Below are 18710 nucleotides of genomic sequence, written 5' to 3'. Positions count from 1 at the left end.
AGCTTTGATTGTCATTCAGCCCAATTTATTTTTACCAAGAATTCTTTACAATGAATTTTTAAATTCATACAGAGATACTATAAATTCTAATGAAAAGAAATATTTCATAAATTCTCATAATTATAAAAATTAATAAAATTGTTATAGAAAAGAATAGAATTTACAAAATTGTTACAAAGTAGTCTTACAGAATTAAAAAGTAATTACAGAATTACATAAAAATGTCTTTAAAGGACTTCCCCACAATTTCTACAAGAATAAAAATGGGAGAAAATACAAGACAAATCATGTCAAGTTCCTACCTCAGACTCAGTATTGGGGGATTTCAGAGTTCCGGAAACTTTTAATGGGAGATTTGTGTTTTGCTTTTGACGTCCCTGGGTCATATAATCAAAGGTGCTCAGTTGCTTGCCCACTAGAGGAGAGAAGCAAAAAAAAAAGGTACAGAATTATTGTATCATCTAAAAAGGAATGGAAATTAGAGAGAAATAAGATGTTCTATTATTAGCTTGAGATAGTCTTATGAAGCAGTCATGTGACTGTCAGCTCAAAGAGTTGTCCCTATGTACTCCCTGGTTGTTGGTTTTTTTTTTTGTTTTGTTTTGTTTTAATCTTAGAGGAAGACCAAGAATAATAGTGCATGTAATTTTGTGACTTTGTAAATAGAGAAGGCTGAGTCTAATGGATCACTTGAGCTCAGGAGTTCTGAACTATTGTAATTCTAAAGCCAACTGGGTATCCATACTAATATGGTGAGCCCTTAAGAGTGAGAGTCACTGTGATGCATAAGGATGAATGAAATGGCTCAAATCAGAAACAAAATAAACTTTCTAAATCAACTGACAATGGGATGAGAGGCCACTATACTTCTAGCATGAGTAAGACAGGGAGACCCCATGTTGAAAAAAGAAAAGAAAAAATTTAGATAAAGACACTGATTATTATGCACAATCTAATCCACTCTAATCCATTTAATCCAATCCAATATAATTCATTAAATTACCTCTAGTTATTTAAAAACAAATCTGTGAGTGAATGTGTATTTATAAAACAAAAGCAACAGTAGTGACTTATTCAACACAACACCCTCTCCACTGTACATCAACTTATCAGTTTTGAATTTCTTCTTTCCTTAAGGTCAACAAGCATAAGAATCAAAATATTTATAAATATTTCTGGAAAACAAAAATGGCCACACACACACACACACATACACACACAGATAACTTATTATAAGGAATCAATTTTACATCCAAGTTCGCTGTTTACTTACTCCTTGTATCTATGTATACTGAGTAAAGAAATCCAATCACAGCTGGTTAATCTAAGCAAAGAAAGTCTTAACTTTCACTTGTATAACCTTTCTTGATCAAGACTATCTGACTCTCAAACTCCATTCTTTCAAATCTCTTTTGTAATTAGTATTATATTAATAACACATATTTTGCATTCTTTCAACCATTCATTCTTTTTGTCTTTGGTCTGCAGGAAATTCCTTCTACCAATTCAAGTCAGCAACTGTTTAGTTCAGGGCACTCAGGCATGGAAGGGTTAAATGATTTGTTCAGGTCCGCCTTTGTCAGATAAGGGAACTGAACCCAGGACTTCTTGATTCTGAGGTCAGTTTTCTATCTGCTATTCCATATTGCCTCTCATTTTAATTATATATTAAATAAATAACATATTTATATGGTACTTTGCATTATAAACTCATATATTACTTGATTATCTCCTATTTATTCTGTAGATAACTTGCAAATGCCTAATTATTTAAGCCTTCTGCATTAAGATATGTTTCATGAGGACAGGTATCATTTTTTAATAATTTTTTTGGTCTTTTTATCCACTGTCATATGTTTTCTCATTGAATAATTCTCACAATATCCCTGTAAGGTAGACACATATATTATTCTCTTTCCAGGAAAATGAACTCTGAAATTCCTTCATCCTTCTGATTATTCTATCACCCACCACCCTCTCTTATGATTTTTCACAAACCTGTTTTTCATCCTTACCCTGGCCTCAGGTCCAGCCACCTTACAAGTAATTACCCAGGCCATCACCTCTCTTCTAGCTTCATTATTCTCTGTTTCCCTATTGTAAACCAATTCAAATTTATACTTTCCTTTTGAATCAGTTTTTCCTTTGTCCTATTGCTACTCACATACTGCCAAACCCCAAGCCTGGATTACATCCATCATCCTTCTCTCCCACTCATGCACTGTAGAATGGAACTGCAGGAAATTACACAATCACCCTGATTGGGTCCATGGCAAATTAATATTATCTAATCTCAATTGAGTCCTCACTGTAGTAAAAGGACTTTTTATTTTTACTCCTCATATTTTTCCCCCTAAAGACATCTCCTAGGCAGCATTTGTTAACCTTCTCTTTGTTATTTAAGTCTCTTATACTACACCACTCTGGTGACTGAGGACCTGCCATAATATTTTGTTGTGCAAGGAGACCATTCACAATGTGAAAGTCATTTCCCCACTCTACATCTAAAAGTTACCTTAACATTTCCCATTTTCACTCCTTTATCTCAATGTTATTATTCTATAATAAAGTGGCAACTTTCCCCCTCTTCTACTCAATCACATAATTCTTACAATCATTCTCTCCTTTCTTCTTTCTCTCTCTGTTTTTCTCCCCTCTCCTCTCCTTTATCTTAATTTTTCTCTTCTTGTTCCTTGCTGATTACAAATAGCCCAAATCTCTCCTACCTTTCTAGTGTCCATCATCACTTAAAACTATTGTCCTGTATCTTTCTTTATTCATAATATAGAAATTTGATCATCTTTTCTAACTCCTCATCCTTTTCAACATTTCTGCTCCATTCAATTATTTCCCACCTTCTTCTCTTGGAAACTTTCTCTTCTGAGAGTTTGTGACAGTCTGCTTTTTTGGTTTTCTTCTTAATTTGTTTAAATACTGTCTCAGTATCTTCTGCTAGATTATCATTACTATCATATCCTCTAACTGTTCCCAAAGGCTCAATCCTAAGCGCTCTCCTCTTCATTCTCTACACTCTATCTCAGTAATCTCAACGCCTATAATTTTAATTATAATTTTGATGCTTTTGGTTTTCTTATTTGTTTGTACATCCCTAACCTTTCTCCAGCTCTAGTCATGCATCTATAACAGCATATTGAACTTCTCAGATATAAAGGCACCTGGTGATGGGCCTGAAGTAAAAAAGACATGAAGTCAAATCCAGTCTTGGACACTTACTAACCATGTGACCCTGGGAAAGTCACTAGCTTCTGATCACTTCAGTTTCCTCAACTATAAAATGGGAAGAAGAATAACACCTATCTCTAACTGTTGTGAAAAATCAAATGAGAGGACATTTGTAAGACACTTAGTGTAAGTCCTGGCGCATTGTTGTTGTTGTTGAGTCATGTCTGACTCTTTGTGATCCCACTTGGGGTTTTCTTGGCAAAGATCCTAGAGCCACTAGCCAATTCCTTCTACAGTTCATTTTACAGATGAGGAAGTTTGACAAATAGGGTTAAGTAACTTGTCCAGGGTCACACTGCTAATTAAGTATCTGAGGCCAGATTTGAACTCACGAAGAGGAGTCTTCCTGATTCCAAACCCAGTACTCTATCAACTATCCCACCTACCTTCCCCTGGCATATAGTAGGTATTAGGGAAATGTTAATTCCCCTTCCTCCCCACAATGTCTTCTGAATACCTCAAACTCGATGTGTTTGAAACAAAATTCATTATCATTTCTCCCTAATGTTCCTATTCCAAGCTTCCCCATCTCTATTAATTCCATCAACCCTCTAGTCACCTAAGTTAACAACTTCATTGTAGACTTCTGTACTCATTTTATACTTTAATGCTGCTAAATTTGCTATTTCTAATTGATAACATTTTTTTGAAACTGTCTCCTTCTCACATGATCACTCTCCTGGTTCAGGTCATCATCACTTCTTGCCTGTATTACATCCTCTTCTCTCTTCTGACATTGCTACCAGCTTGGGTTGGGTCCCATCTTCTCACACTCAGATTATTAAAGATTTTGTCTCCCTGCCTCAGAGCTATCTCCATTCTAATACACTCTCACCTCAATTGTCAAATCCCTCTTGGTAAAACACAGCCCTACCATATGATTCCTCTATTCAAAAAATTCCATTGGCTCCCTGTCACTACAGAATCAAATATAAAAACCAGTTTGATTTTTAAAGTCCTTTATAACCTGGATCTTCCCTACTTTCCTAGTCATCTTCATTTTAACTCTCTTCCACATAATCTATAATCCAGCAACAATGGATTCCTTGCTGTTCCTTGGATATGTTACTCTCACTTCCCATCTTAATGCATTTTCATTGACTGGCCATGACTGGAAATCTTTCCCACTTCATCTTTTCTGCCTGGCTTCCTTCAGGCCTCAGCTAAAATCCCACCACATTCAAGAAGTCATTTTTGAATAATCCTAATTGCTTGTGCCTTGCTGCTATTGATTATGTCCAATTTATCATATATATGCATATATGTGTTTATATATATCTTACTAGTAAATAGTTGTTTAAATATTATCTCTCCTCTTGGATTGGGAGCTCCTTGAGAGCAAGGGCTGGTTTTTGTCTTTGTATCCACAGTACTTATTTTAGTACATTCCCTGGTACATAGTAGGTGTTTAATAAATGCTTATTAACTTGACATTAATTTAACCATTTGTTTCCAATTATTGACTTGATTATCACAATTAATCCTCATGCATCAAGTCACTCCAAGTTCTAATTCCTCTCCCACAAAGCAATAAATTCCACTAACTTCCTATTTCATATATGGCCAAATAAAAACTCGAATTTGACTTTTAAAGCTCTCAACATGCTAGCCCTGATCTAATTTACCATCCTTTTTAAACATATTATAGTTTATACACATTGGATTACAGTCAAACTAGTTTTACTTTTCCTAACATGGGGTATGTTGTCTCCGATTTCTGTGTCTTTGCTCTGTGTCTGGAAGGTCCATTACACTTTAGATTTCCTAGATCTCTCTCTCTCTCTCTCTCTCTCTCTCTCTCTCTCTCTCTCTCTCTCTCTCTCTCTCTCTCTCTCTCTCTCTCTCTCTCTCTCTCTCTCTCTCTCTCTCTCTCTCTCTCTCTCTTCCTTTCTTTCTTTTTCTTTTTTTCTTTGCTTCCTTGTGTTTTTTATTTCTTTCTTTCTTAAAAACTCTTACCTTCCACTTTAGAAAGAACAATGTGTATTGGCTCTAAGAAGAGTGGTAAGGGCTAGGCAATGGGAGTTAAGTGACTTGCCCAGGGCCACAGGGCTAAGAAGTGTCTGAGGTCAGATTTTAACCCAGGACCTCCCATCTCTAGGCCTGACTCTCAATTCATTAAGTCACTTAGCTGCTCCCTAGAATTCCCAGATTTCTGAAAGGCTCCTGTTAAGAAACAATTCTATACAAAGCCTTTCCAATTGACTACTCTTGCTTTCTCCCTAAAACAATCTTGTATCTCTCTATATACCTATTTATGTACATATTGTTCCCCCTTTAGAGATCATTTTTGTATTTGTGTCTCAAGAGTTTAGCTCAATGTCCTGCACACAGTTGTGCTTAATAAATGTTTATCAATTGTCACTTTGCAGAGGCAGAAAATGAGACTAAATTCTTTGCCCAAATTTAATGGCAGATTTTCTTTCTACAAATCCACTTTTCTTTCCACTAAACCATATAATTTTTTTCTCATTCTATTTCTTTGTAAATATATGCCATTTGCATGCTTTTTGTTTTCCCTTCTAATTTTACCACTTAGATTATAAATTCCTCAAGGTCAGTAATCCTGTATCTAGATAACTGCCAATCTAAAAAAATACGAAATTTACAATTTTTAAATTTACAGAATTGATAGAGAATTGATTCATTGATTATACCTTGAAACCTCATTGATTCAGAGGTTTGGGCAGAGCAAATTATATGCTAAGTTGTGCAAAGAGGTGAGGCAAAATACCTTATCATAGATCTCTTTGATATTGAAATGCCAAGAAGCAATACTTTGAGGGACAACTAAGTACAGAATAGAGTGCCCTGTCTGGAATCAAGAGAACCTGGGTTCAAAACTGATTTCCTAGCTGTATAACCCTGGATAAGTCATTTAACCCTGTTTAACTAGCCCTTGTCCTCTGTCTTAGAAGTTAGTAAGATAAAAAGTAAGGGTTTAAAAAAAAAAGCAATGCCTTGAGAGCTGTGTATTGATCTAAGAAATTTCCAAGCATAACTAATGTTGAGAAGCAGAGCAGAGTAGCAAGACATTTGATGAGAAATAGCCTAGACCATAGCACTTTCCCTGGACTACTATGTTAAAGGATTCATGAGATCTACCTCTGGTGGAGGCTGTAGACATCACTTTGTCTATTTCTTCTCCTGTTACAGATGCTTTAAAGTTGGAGAAGATCTCTCAGATCCCATAACCCAATATCTTCATTTGACGGAGAGGGGAACTAAAGTGAGCCCCAGAGCTATTAACTGGCTTACCCCAGGTAATGTGTAATACTTGCTGGATTCTGATCTGCTGGGATTCAGACTTAGGTGAATTCTTGAAACCTTGATTGCAAGTTCAGTTCTCTTTCTCCCATAATTAGATACTTACCCCCCCAAAGCTGCCTAGGTCTCTTTTCTCTTTAGAGTGGAAATTCAACTTGGATTTCATAATGATGACAATAAAAGAGCAGACATTTTATAGAAAATTTTACAGTGTTATAAGGTGCCTATGTTCCAATATTTATTTTCCTAAAATACATAAGTAGTGCTCTGTGTATAGGGAATGTAAATAGGAACAAACTGAAGCCAGTTTAAAAACCAGATAATTGCCTTAATTTTTTATCTCTTGTATTCTGTAACTAAAGATTATGTTTCTTCAGCTAAACAAGAAAGTAAGTATATAATTCACCTATATTTAGCTGTTGGACAATCAAATAGGAAAAAAGAAAGACAACCGATAGAATGGCAAAGTGGAAATAACCAAAGAACCAAGAGAGAAACACAGAATGACAAAATGAAGACTGTAACTATACTCCCATACCAAGGTTCAAGAGAGGTGATCATAAGCTCAAAATATCAAATACTTGAACAGTAACTTGGAACTTAGAACAAATACTCAGAACTCAGAAACCATCCAGACCAATCCCCTCATTCTATTGATGAGGAAATGGAGACCCAGAATGGCTCATTTACTTGCTCAAGGCCATACAGGTCATTAATAACAGAATGAGGATTCAACCCCAAGTTCTTTGACTCCCTCTTTTCACTCTGTCACACGTACTTTTCTGCTGCTTTTCATCTGGGAAGTGTTCCAAAGTATTGCAAAAGAAAAATAATGAGACAATAGCGGTAGTGATGGTTACAGCCAAACAATTATAAAGTGTTCCATTCTTATTCTTAGCATAGTCCTTGGTGGGGAAAAACACACACATCCTATTGCTCCTGGCATGGCATGTTGACCTGCTCTCCAGTGGTCTAAATTCTTTTGCAGTAAATTAGTTTAAAAGACATCCTTGAAGAAGATGCTCTAAAAACTGTGATTTGAGCTTCAGAGCAGTAAGAGCTTTACACATTCAAAGTACTGTATCATGATATCACAGGTTATGAATGATAATAAAAATGTGTATTACTCTCTTCTACACAATGTTATATCTACCTGGATGCTCAATAAATACCTATTGATTGATTCTAACATTTTCCCATTGGAGACTGTATCTGTGACATGATGTACAGGGAAGATTTTCACATTGATAGCATCTAAGTATTTATTTTGACAGAATTATCCAGTGTATCTAGTTGTACTAATGAAAGCCTGGGAATAATTATTTCACTTCATTTTTTGTAGAGACATGCCATAATGTGGCACCAATGAGAAAGCATACTGCATACTTGTGCTTTAACTTCAATGGTTACTTGGATTCTCGTACCCCTAGATGAACCCTAACTCCATTGGCCAGTGAAGGAGAAGTCTCTTGGAGAAATACAAATTATTAAACTAGATATGAAGGAAAAAAAGCAATAAAGCTATCGTTCCAAAGCATATGTTGAAAAAACGGAATGAATCTGGGTATGTTTAAGCAAGGAGTGAATTAATACTTGCCCAGCATAGTTTAGATACACAGTACTCTAAGTTACACTAGCTAATCTGGGCCTATCTGAATTGTTCAATTATGTTCTGATAGGGCTTTGTTCCCAACAGCAGAATGCTCAGAGGGAACATATGCAATTTATCTCAATCCCTGAAAACCTATGGAAAAGACTGAAACCACCTCTCCCCTCTCCTCCAGCCCTTCCCAGTCACTTCCAAATGGAAACATTAGCAACAGGAAAAATTGCATGTGAAGTAAGAGACAATTCGCAGTTACACATACAATTACCCGTCTGAGAATTCAAATTCAAAGGTAATTTTATAGTATAGTGCTCAAGTTAATTTCTAAATGCTTTCCTATTGCTTCTTCACTTCTATAAACCCAAACTGCCCTTCAAGATTCACCCAAACTAAGCCTTTACTGATATTGTTTCATGTCACTGATCCAATGGAAGGGGCTCTGGGCCCTGGCATCAAAAGACCTGAATTCTAATCCCCTCACTGATACTTCTTGTTTGAACTTGGAGTCATTTAATTAGTTGTCACTTAATCTTCCTTGGACTCGGTGTCTTTTTCTGTAAAAACAAAGAAGCAGCAGTAGATGGCTTCTGAGGTGCTGTCTAGCCCAAGGTCTCAGCCTTATTTCTCAGACATTATGGTAAGTTCCTTGACAGCAGAGACTCAGTTCTGGATTTCTATCACATCCACTCTAGGCCTCAGTAGTCTGCTATGCAGATAAAAGGTACTCACTACATGATGATTGTCGATTGTAATGCACAGCTGGTTAGTTGGCCTCCCTGGTGCAGGATGGAACAGCACCTCTGTTTTGCTGAGGCTGATAGTCAGGCCAAACAGTTTTGTTGTGGTGGAGAACCTGTCCACAGTGGTTTGGAGATGATTTTCTTGGTGGGCCATGAGAGCACAGTCATCTGCAAAGAGAGCTTCCAGGATGAGTCTCTCTGTTGTCTTTGTTTTTGCAGTCAGGCGGCAAAGGTCAAATAGTGAGCCATCCAGTCGGTATTTGATGTAGACGCCCAGGTCTAGATCCATCACAGCATGTCGTAATACTTGGGTGAATAATAGGTTGAATAGTACTGGAGCAAGGACACAGTCTTGTTTCACGCCATTGGAGATGTTAAAGTGATCGGAAGTCTCTCCACCAGATAGGACTTCCCCTGTCATGTCGACATGAAAGAGCTGGATCAGTTTGACAAATTTTGCTGGGCAACCGAGCTTGCTGAGGATCACCCACAATGCGTCCCTGTTCACTGTATCGAATGCCTTTGTCAGGTCTATGAAGACAATGTAGAGACTCAGGTTCTGCTCAAGCCATTTTTCCTGCATTTGCCTCACCGTGAAGACCATGTCGGTGGTGCTGCGATCTGGTCGGAAGCCACATTGTGATTCAGGCAGGTTCTGCTCTGAAACAGATGACAGGAGTCTGTTGAGTATAACACAGGCAAGGATCTTTCCAGCAGTGGAGAGTAATGAGATGCCTCTGTAGTTGTCACAGGCTGCTCGTGAGCCTTTGTTCTTGTATAGGGCTACGATGGAGGCATCGCTGAGTTCTGGGGGCATGTCTTCCTCTTCCCATATGCTGGTCAGCACTATGTAGAATGCCTGGAGTGCCTTTCCATTTAAGGCCTTGTACACATCAGTTGGGATCCCGTCTTTACCGGGTGCCTTGCCTGCACTCATTTGTTTAATGGATTTTTGGACTTCCTCTATTGAAGGAGGGACGTCAAGTTGTTCCAACTTGCACCAGGGAGGCCAACTAACCAGCCGTGCATTACAATCGATGGCACGCAGCTTTCTAACGTCAACACTTTCAAGTACCTGGGCAGCACCATCGCCGACGGGTCCCTAGACCATGAGATTAATGCCAGGATCCAAAAGTCCAGCCAGGCACTTGGGCGGCTGCGCTGCAAAGTCCTCCAACACAGAGGTGTAAGCACTGCGACGAAGCTCAGAGTGTACAATGCAGTGGTCCTCAGCTCGTTCCTGTATGGTTGCGAGACATGGACACTGTACCGGAAGCACATGAAACAGCTGGAGCAATTCCACCAACGCTCTCTCCAGTCAATCATGAGGATCCGATGGCAGGACCGAATCACCAACCAGGAAGTCCTCAACAGAGCCAACTCCACCAGCATCGAAGTCCTGGTCCTCAAAACCCAGCTACGATGGTCTGGACACGTCATCCGCATGGACCCACAGCGAATACCAAGACAGGTATTCTATGGTGAACTGTCAGCTGGACTCAGGAAACAAGGCCGGCCAAAGAAAAGCTTCAAGGATCAGCTAAAGTCCAACTTGAAGTGGGCTGGCATGACACCAAAGCAACTAGAACTCGCTGCCTCTGTCAGAAGCAGCTGGCGAGCCCACATTAACCATGCCGCCGCCACCTTTGAAGACGAGCGACATCGACGTCTTGCCGCTGCGCGTGAACGCCGACACCAGGCCACAACCGCACCTCCCGTAGCAACTGTCGTCCCAGGCCCCATGTGCCACAAACTGTGCGCCTCAGCCTTTGGACTCCAAAGCCACATGAGGGTACACCGTAGATGAAACTGTACAAAGACAATCGTCATTCTCGATCACTGAGAGACTGCCACTACTACTACATGATGATTGTTGAGCACATTTTCTTTATGCTAGTTATGCACTACAAGTGATATGCACAATTGCCATAACAATGCGCAGAAGTATCAGGATCAATCTGGAGATGTATAGAATTGTGATTTGATTTGATAACATCAGTAGCGAACAAATGAAACAATATTTTTTATGATTCAATTATATGAATCAACATTTGTTAAGTACTTACAATGTCCAAAGCATAAAACTAGGTGCTTGGGGATTCTAAAATGAAAATTATAGGCTCTGCAGATTCAAGCAATGAAAACAAGATAACATGAATAATTCTAACAAAAATTAAAATATGAGTGCCCAGGAGAGGTACAAGCAAATGAAATGGAAATATCTAAGGAAGAGAAATTACTTTGGGCAGTGGGAAGGCTTAGATAAATTAATGTTATGAGATATAATAAAGAAGAGGAAGGAAAGCATAGTAGATAAGAAAGCTGGCTTGCTTCAGTGTTAAGAAAGTCTCTGATACATACTGGCTGTAAACCTGAGGAGCCATTCAAAGTCTCAGTAGTCCAAGTATCTCTCTAAGATTCTAAATTGCAGAGCAGGTACCCCTCTATAATGGCAGAAGGATTTTTAAAAAATTAGGAGTTGCCTAATCCAATGAAAATTACATGCCTAGGCCAAAAAAATATAAGGGGCGATTGAAGGAAGTTAAGAATGTCTACATGTATCTCCTCCTCTCTAGATCACTTCCCTGTTGTAGCAGAGGGGGCTTGTGTTGCTCTATAAAACTATGAGCTATGTTGTGCAGGGTTACCCAAGATAGATGGGTCATAGTGGGAGTCTTTTTGTTTGTCTTACATTATAAGTATTATTTACTTTTACTTCAATAATTATCTCATATGACCGATACATTGTGGTACAATCTAATGTAATACATATCTCCATTAGTGGCAATGCACTAATTCTGAACAACTTGGAGGGATCTATGAGAAAGAACACTATCCACATTCAGAGGAAACACTGTGGATGTAGAAACACAGAAGAAAAACAACTGCTTGATTACATGAGTCAATGGGGATATGATTGTAGATGTAGACTCCAAACGATCATCCTAGTGCAAACACTAATAACATGGAAATAGGTTCTGATCAAGGACACATGTAAAACCCAGTGGAATTGCATGATAGCTATGGGAAGGGTGGGGGGAGGGAAAGAATATGATTTTTGTAACCAAGGAATAATGTTCTAAATTGACTAAATAAATAACTTACAATGAAAAAAAAAATCTCATATATGTTCTCTTTTCTTATATATATTTATTACATTAAAATTCCTGGGTATCTCCCTCCCTCTCTTCTTTTCTGCCCTTTTCTGAGATGATCCACTCAAGAAGGAAATGGTAAACAATTCCAATATCTTTGCCCAGAAAACCTTGTGCACAATATTAAAATTCTCACAGATTCCACATTAGAAGACCCTGAAGTTGTAAGGTGTCCAACAAGTTCAATTAACATGAGCTTGGACAGACTACAGGAGACAGAAGGGCTTCATTGTTTATGGCACCCTTTATCAAGGTGTAGTTTCCTTCCTTATCTCTTTTGATTAGATCAGTTTTTACTTTTGCTTTATCTGAGATCAAAATTGCAATGCTTTTTTTTTTTTTGTTTGTTTTAGCTGAAACATAATGAATTCTTCTCCAGCCCCTTATTTTTACTCTCTGTGTGTCTCCCTGCTTGAAATACATTTCTTCCAGGCAGTTTATTATGGAATACTCTTTTTAAACCTATTCTGCTATTCTCTTCCATTTCCATCCATGTGAGTTCATCGGATTCATACTCACAGTTATGATTACTAATTGTGTTTTCCTCTATCTTTTTTTTCTCCATTTCTTCTCTCTTAGTTTTTGCCTGTTAACAAATCTTTTGCTTCTGACCACTACCTCCAACAATTTGCCCTCCTTTTTTGTCAGTCTCTTGATTCTCTTATTTCCCCTTCCTCTAATTATCCTGTAGTGCAGTGTTGAAAAAGTATTGGCACACATGCAGAGCCAGCACTTGGGGAGCTGTTCTGTTCCCCTTCTTCCTAATGCCTTAGGACATTTTTTTTTGCATTTTCTTCTGTTCTCTCCATACCAAAAATTCAAACCTCCCTTGGGGTACAAAACTTCCCTGCCTTTTATCTTATTTAAGACAGTTGGCACCCCAGATTTGAAAGGACCCCATTTATTGAAAAAAAGGCTTTAATGACTGTCACCAACTGTCATCAACTGTCAGTTGTAAAGTTTGTCAATTACAACTCCTGAGGCTAGCAGCCTTTGTCACTGACTCTGTTTAGGAGTTTCCACACAGGATCAAAAACATCTTGATTCCTGGTGGTGGAGGGGTGGGGGTGGGGGAGAACAAGTCAGTTACCAACTGCCACTCTGGTCAGTTACAAAACCTGAGGGAGAGAGTCTATTGTAAAAAAGAAACTGTACTACGGCTGTCAGTGATAGGACCTAGCCATCTTGGTTCCTATCTAGCTAGAAGCAAAGCTTGTGGGGACAACAACCATTTTCTAACGGTTAACTCCTGGCAGTTAGAGCCTAGAAAGATCTAATGGGAAACATGTTACAACTAATACTTTGGTCAACTATGCTAGGAATAATTGCCATTTATTGGGGCTACTGTATCATTTATAACTCAGGGGCAGGGATGATCTACAATGTTCTGGAGGCATTAACCAATATGACTATGGGTTGGACACAGTTGTCAATGAATTATCTAGATGTAAATTACTTCTGGCAAATCATACCCCAAGTCTAATTTGTGCTCTTGGTAGTAACTAACATCTTAAAGAATATCAAAGTTGGTGCCAATCTGATTTTCCAAAAGAAAACTGTGCATGCTCCAGTCATTGCTAATGGATTAGAGACATTGTTTGGTCAGATATCTGTTATAACTGAGATGTGCCAGGATTACATTCAAAGAAAACAAGGCATGGGGAAGGGAACTGATGAGGAGACTGGGGGCATGATGGGACAGACTAATAAGGATGATGTAGTTACTAATACTAATACTGGGACACCATTAGGTGAAGTAGGGGGAAATGACCTTGCCAATAACATACAGGGACCAATTAATGCATCTGCTAAAAATCTTGCAAATGCATCAAAGGCTCAAAAGATTTTGCCTTTGTGCAATATAGTTAAGGTCACTGATAACTCTGGCATTTTACATGCTAAGATTCATAAGTCATTCACCACCCCTTACTTAGAGTCTTTATATAAACATATGACTAAATTTTTATTAGAGCATCATCTTGTGATTAAAGAACTGAAAAGAGCATTTTGCCTCTATGAACCAGATTTTGAGGATGTAGAAATTATTTTATTTGAACTTTTTACATGCCAGGAACATAAAAATTTTATTGAGCTAACTAGAAAAGATTCGTCATTTATGAGCTGGCCAGAAGTTTTTAAGGATCTGGATTTTTATAATCCAAGATCAATAGCTTATCTAAGAAAATGCCATGAGGACCTATTGCAGGGAATGAAGCAATTGTCAGAAAGACCCAATGCATGGGGAAAATTTGACAGATTATCCCAAGATAAAAATGAACATCCAAGCTCATTTTTTGATCGTCTTATTGAAAAAATTGAGGGACTGTTAGGTTTTAGCCCTGATTCAAAAGAATCTGAAGCACATGTGAGGAGACAATTTCTCAAGGGTTGTGATAAGCACTTGAGGGATTTCTTCAGTAATTATTACCCTAAGTTTCACACCATCTCACTTAATGAACTTAGAGACACTACCACCTATCTTCATGATAACGAAGTAGATCAAGAAAAAGAAAAGAAGGATCTAAAGAAAAAGCTCCAAGAGACCTCTGACATATTAAGGCAGAAAGAATTAGAGGAGGTTAAGAACCTGGCTAAAATTAAGACATTTAACAGACAAATGACACAGTATAGACAGACACCCCAAAGTCAACAGAGGGTGCAAAGAGATACCAGGACTTGTTCTTGTCAAGGACACATAGTAAGAAACTGTCTAATGAAACATCGCTATGAACAGGGCCAAAATAAGAGAGGTGTGAAGGGTCAAAATGCATACTATCAGGGACAAGTATATAATAACAAAAACTATTGGAGACAGAACTCCAATAGCAAGCAGTGTTGCTCTCACTGCAGATTTAGAACAGGAGACCCCAGACCTGAAATCCATGGAAGCAGCTATAGCTTCTGTAGCAAAACCCCATTATTCAGAAGTTGTAGCGAGAAATAATCATTATACTGCATGATGCCAGGCTCTAGCATTATATATAAAAAAGAGATGAATTTGTGAGGTACCCCAGTGAGAAAACATGAGGGCATAAGCATAAAGAGCAAAAAGGGAGATGGTAGAAAGTAAAAAGAAAACTTTAAAATTTTAGTGGTGGAGAAAAAGATAGTTGGGCAAGATGCCAAGGCAAGCAACTGAAGTATAAAACAAAAGTCTAGAATTGAGGTGGAAAATGAAATTGCACAGATAATAGCAGACATGAAACATGACATTTATGGTTCACAATACATGGGCACACAAAACTGCATGGAGAAAAGCAAGGAACAGATTAAATCCTTTTTGGAAATTTTTTTAGCTTTCAGAATGTATCTAGACAGTGGAAGAACAAACAGGACTAACAAATCTTTCAAACAGCAACTTAAGCATCCAGACCATTCTGACAAGATGGCCAAATGAGACATTGTTGCAAGACACTTTTGAGCTGAAACATTTATACATCTAAGAGGGGAATGAAAGGAAAATGAGGGGAGGACTAACTTAAATCCAAAAGCCAAAGACTTTTACCCATGAAATCCTATAAAGCTTAAAGATATCAGTCCTGGGGATGGGTTTAGCACAGATCAATATCAAACTTCTAATGACTTTATATTCACTGAACCAGAGACTGCAAAACAATGTAAGGGAGTGGGAGCAGAAGAGTCTTTGATAGAGAAACATCATCCAAGCAGTTCTCAAACTGAAATTAACACAAACACAAACTTTTCCTCTGAGCAAGTGGTTAGCTCAAAGACAGTCATGGTCCAAAGTGATACGGAGCTAGTTAATAATACTGAATTGAATGGGGATGGAATAACTAAAGAGGGGATGGTAGATTTCACTGTAACATCTATAAAACCTGAAACATCTACTCGTGATACAAGTGCATTACAAACCCTGGGCAAGAAAGTAAAGATGATAATAGGAAATCTGCTTATGTATATATATATATATATATATATATATATATATATATATACATATATATATATACATATGTATACATATATACATATATATATATATACCATAATAGGTAATTTACAAGAAACTCCAGAACCATATCTTGGGGCAGAAGTGGGAGAAGAAAACTACAAACCTCTCACTGATATAGGGACAAGTGGATCTGTATTGAAGTCATTCCCAGAAGATACCACCATAGAGGGTATGGTTTCTATGTCAACAGATTCACAAGAGGGAGTAGATAAACAAGAACCTGATCCAAAAGATATGGTAGAACCTGTGCACTCTAGTCGCATAATAGCAGATCCGCAAGAAGCAGTAAACCCACAAGAATCAAATTTGTCACCACAGAACTCAGAATTAGAGCATATTACTGGGTAACATATAGAAAAAGAATTGGGAAATACAGAAATCACTGAAACAGGGTCAGACCAAGACACAAAACCTGGGTTAACAACACCTGACACAGAATTACAACAGGTCACTGAACAAAAGCTAATGAAAGATCTGGAGAGTATAGAAATCAGTGACCAAGAGTCAGACTCAGACCCAGATGATACAGAACCAAATGGTACAATAATAGTTGAACAAAACAGTGATGAAGAACAGGAACCCTATGAGTACATTAAGCTTTATGATAAAGTTCACAAAGATTTAGATGACCGGGACACAAATTGGCATAGTGAACACCTGGATTCAGAACAACCAATTTATTCTGATTCTGATTCTGATGAAGCAATTGAAAACATAGGAAACTCTTTATCAGTAGAAGAAATACCGTATATTGCAGGAGTCAATAGTTATGAAGAATTTTGTAAGAAATATGACTTAGGGGACAGTGATACCGAATTGGAAGCAATATCATAGAGAACTTGGTCCCAGGACTGGTTTGAGTTCTATAGGGCAGCAAACAACACAAAACCTTATAAGAACTCAGATTGATACTAGGCATAAGATCTGACACATGATCCACGAAGAAACTTTAATCAAATCAGAAAAACCCCTAAGCCCATAGTGACAATCCCGTGCTGGAAAAAAAAAAACTGAGACAAGTCCATAAACCCCAGTATATGTAGATGAAAAACATCGAAGATGCTATTGGAGCATCTTACCCAAACAAAAGTAATTACATGGAACCGAAACAGAATAATGCCCAAGACAGATAGTATAAATTTGGGTTAGTTAGATCAGGGAGGATTAGTGTAGCCTGTGAAACACAGGAGAAATGGTTCCTTGTAGAACCCGGGAGTTTATTTGGGTGTATTTAGAATCCCTTAGAATGATTAAACCTATATATGAATTTCAATCTCAAACCTAGGTTAAAATATCATTAACCTCTACAATCAACCACAAAGGAATAGAATAATCACCTTACAATCACACATTAAGACAGTTACCCACATTCATTACATAAAAAGAAAAATCTCACTTTCGCACATGAGAATGGCACAAACATCCTATATAAATTTTCACTCACATGCATCAAAATATTCACTCTTACATGTATGCACATGTTAATCTTATACACACACATGATCCTATAGTTCCAGATACCTGAGATCATCTTTCAAGGTGAGATGACAGGCAAGTATGTATCCTGTAAAGGAGAAGGCACTCTGGACCTGTGACAAACTTCAAGCATCACCTAGGGATGGAAGTTACACGGACAACTGGAAAGAACTTTGAATCAAAGACATTATGGGGAATGAACTTCAGGAAAATGGGTCACATAAGATTAATCGCTGATCATCTTAGCTTCACATGTAGGGAAGTACATCCACGTATACATTGGAATAAATATGCATTCACCACGACATATTTAGAACACGAACAAATTTCACCTTGACATTAGGGACTGTACCTTAAATAAGGACAACCCATGAATTGTATATCTGTAAATAAATCTCTACTACCTGAAGATATATATGTATATATGTATTTAAATAACATGTGACATATATAAATGTATAAAAATAGCAGACATGTATATATACACATATATATAGCATAATAATGATCTAATCCAGTAATATAGATAGAAAGGAGAAATAAAATACTAACCGTTAATAGACAGGGACAGAGTAGTTTAAGGTGGAAAAGGGAATATTGTAACTAGAGGTAACATAGGGACAGAATAAATCAGATTTCATTAGATACAAGTTAATATATATCTATATCTATAAATGTTATGAATTATTACATTGGAATTAGCATTATATAAGGCATATGAAAGTTCAATTTTACTTAAGATTTAAATTTTATATTGATTGCAATAGGAATGACTTTTGTATTAAGAAATTGTTATATTGTAAAAATTTTGTTGGCACATAATCCTAACCCTCTTCCCACAACTCAGTCTTAGCATAAGAAAGGAATTTAGATTAGCAAATAGACAGATTATGATAAGATTTATTATTTTGGGAGAGGGGAGATTAGATGGGAACAATAAGTAGCATAGATAGATTATAATAGATATAGAAGATAAGTAACTGGCGTGGGCCAGGGTGGCACCACGCAAACAACAGGAAATGGAAGATTTATGACAGAGGCTGGCACTTGTAAAAATGGAGACTTGAATCCAGGACTTCAATCCCCAGAAGTCCTTACTTCACTTCCCCAGAATGCTTTGTAATCTCACTGAATTCTCACCTGGGCCAAGAGCAAATTATTATTTAAAGGAGTTCTCCGCCTACTGAGGGTCTCTTTTCTACTTCTGCTTTGGAGGAGACGTGTCTCTCGTGAGGTGAGTGAAATTGAATTGG

The 18710-nt window shown here is 37.6% G+C and overlaps 1 protein-coding gene and 1 long non-coding RNA gene across 4 annotated transcripts in view; one reads left to right on the top strand and one right to left on the bottom strand.

Moving 5' to 3' along the window:
- The window catches only part of LOC100014747 (palmitoyltransferase ZDHHC11), a 252599-nt gene that overhangs the window by 45563 nt on the left and 188326 nt on the right, over positions 1 to 18710 (bottom strand). For both annotated transcript variants that reach the window (XM_016431409.2, XM_007486776.3), the window contains exon 9: positions 303 to 415. In XM_016431409.2, the coding sequence (XP_016286895.1) occupies positions 303 to 415 (113 nt within the window). The remainder of the gene's footprint in view (positions 1 to 302; positions 416 to 18710) is intronic.
- Positions 1 to 18710, top strand: part of LOC130458479 (uncharacterized) — a 153609-nt gene that overhangs the window by 74347 nt on the left and 60552 nt on the right. For both annotated transcript variants that reach the window (XR_008917817.1, XR_008917816.1), the window contains exon 3: positions 6397 to 6503. This is a non-coding gene — a long non-coding RNA (uncharacterized LOC130458479). The remainder of the gene's footprint in view (positions 1 to 6396; positions 6504 to 18710) is intronic.

The sequence above is a fragment of the Monodelphis domestica genome, chromosome 3 (genome assembly GCF_027887165.1).
Source record: "Monodelphis domestica isolate mMonDom1 chromosome 3, mMonDom1.pri, whole genome shotgun sequence".
In the NCBI taxonomy this organism is placed as follows: domain Eukaryota; kingdom Metazoa; phylum Chordata; class Mammalia; order Didelphimorphia; family Didelphidae; genus Monodelphis; species Monodelphis domestica.
This window is presented reverse-complemented; position numbering and strand designations above follow the sequence as displayed.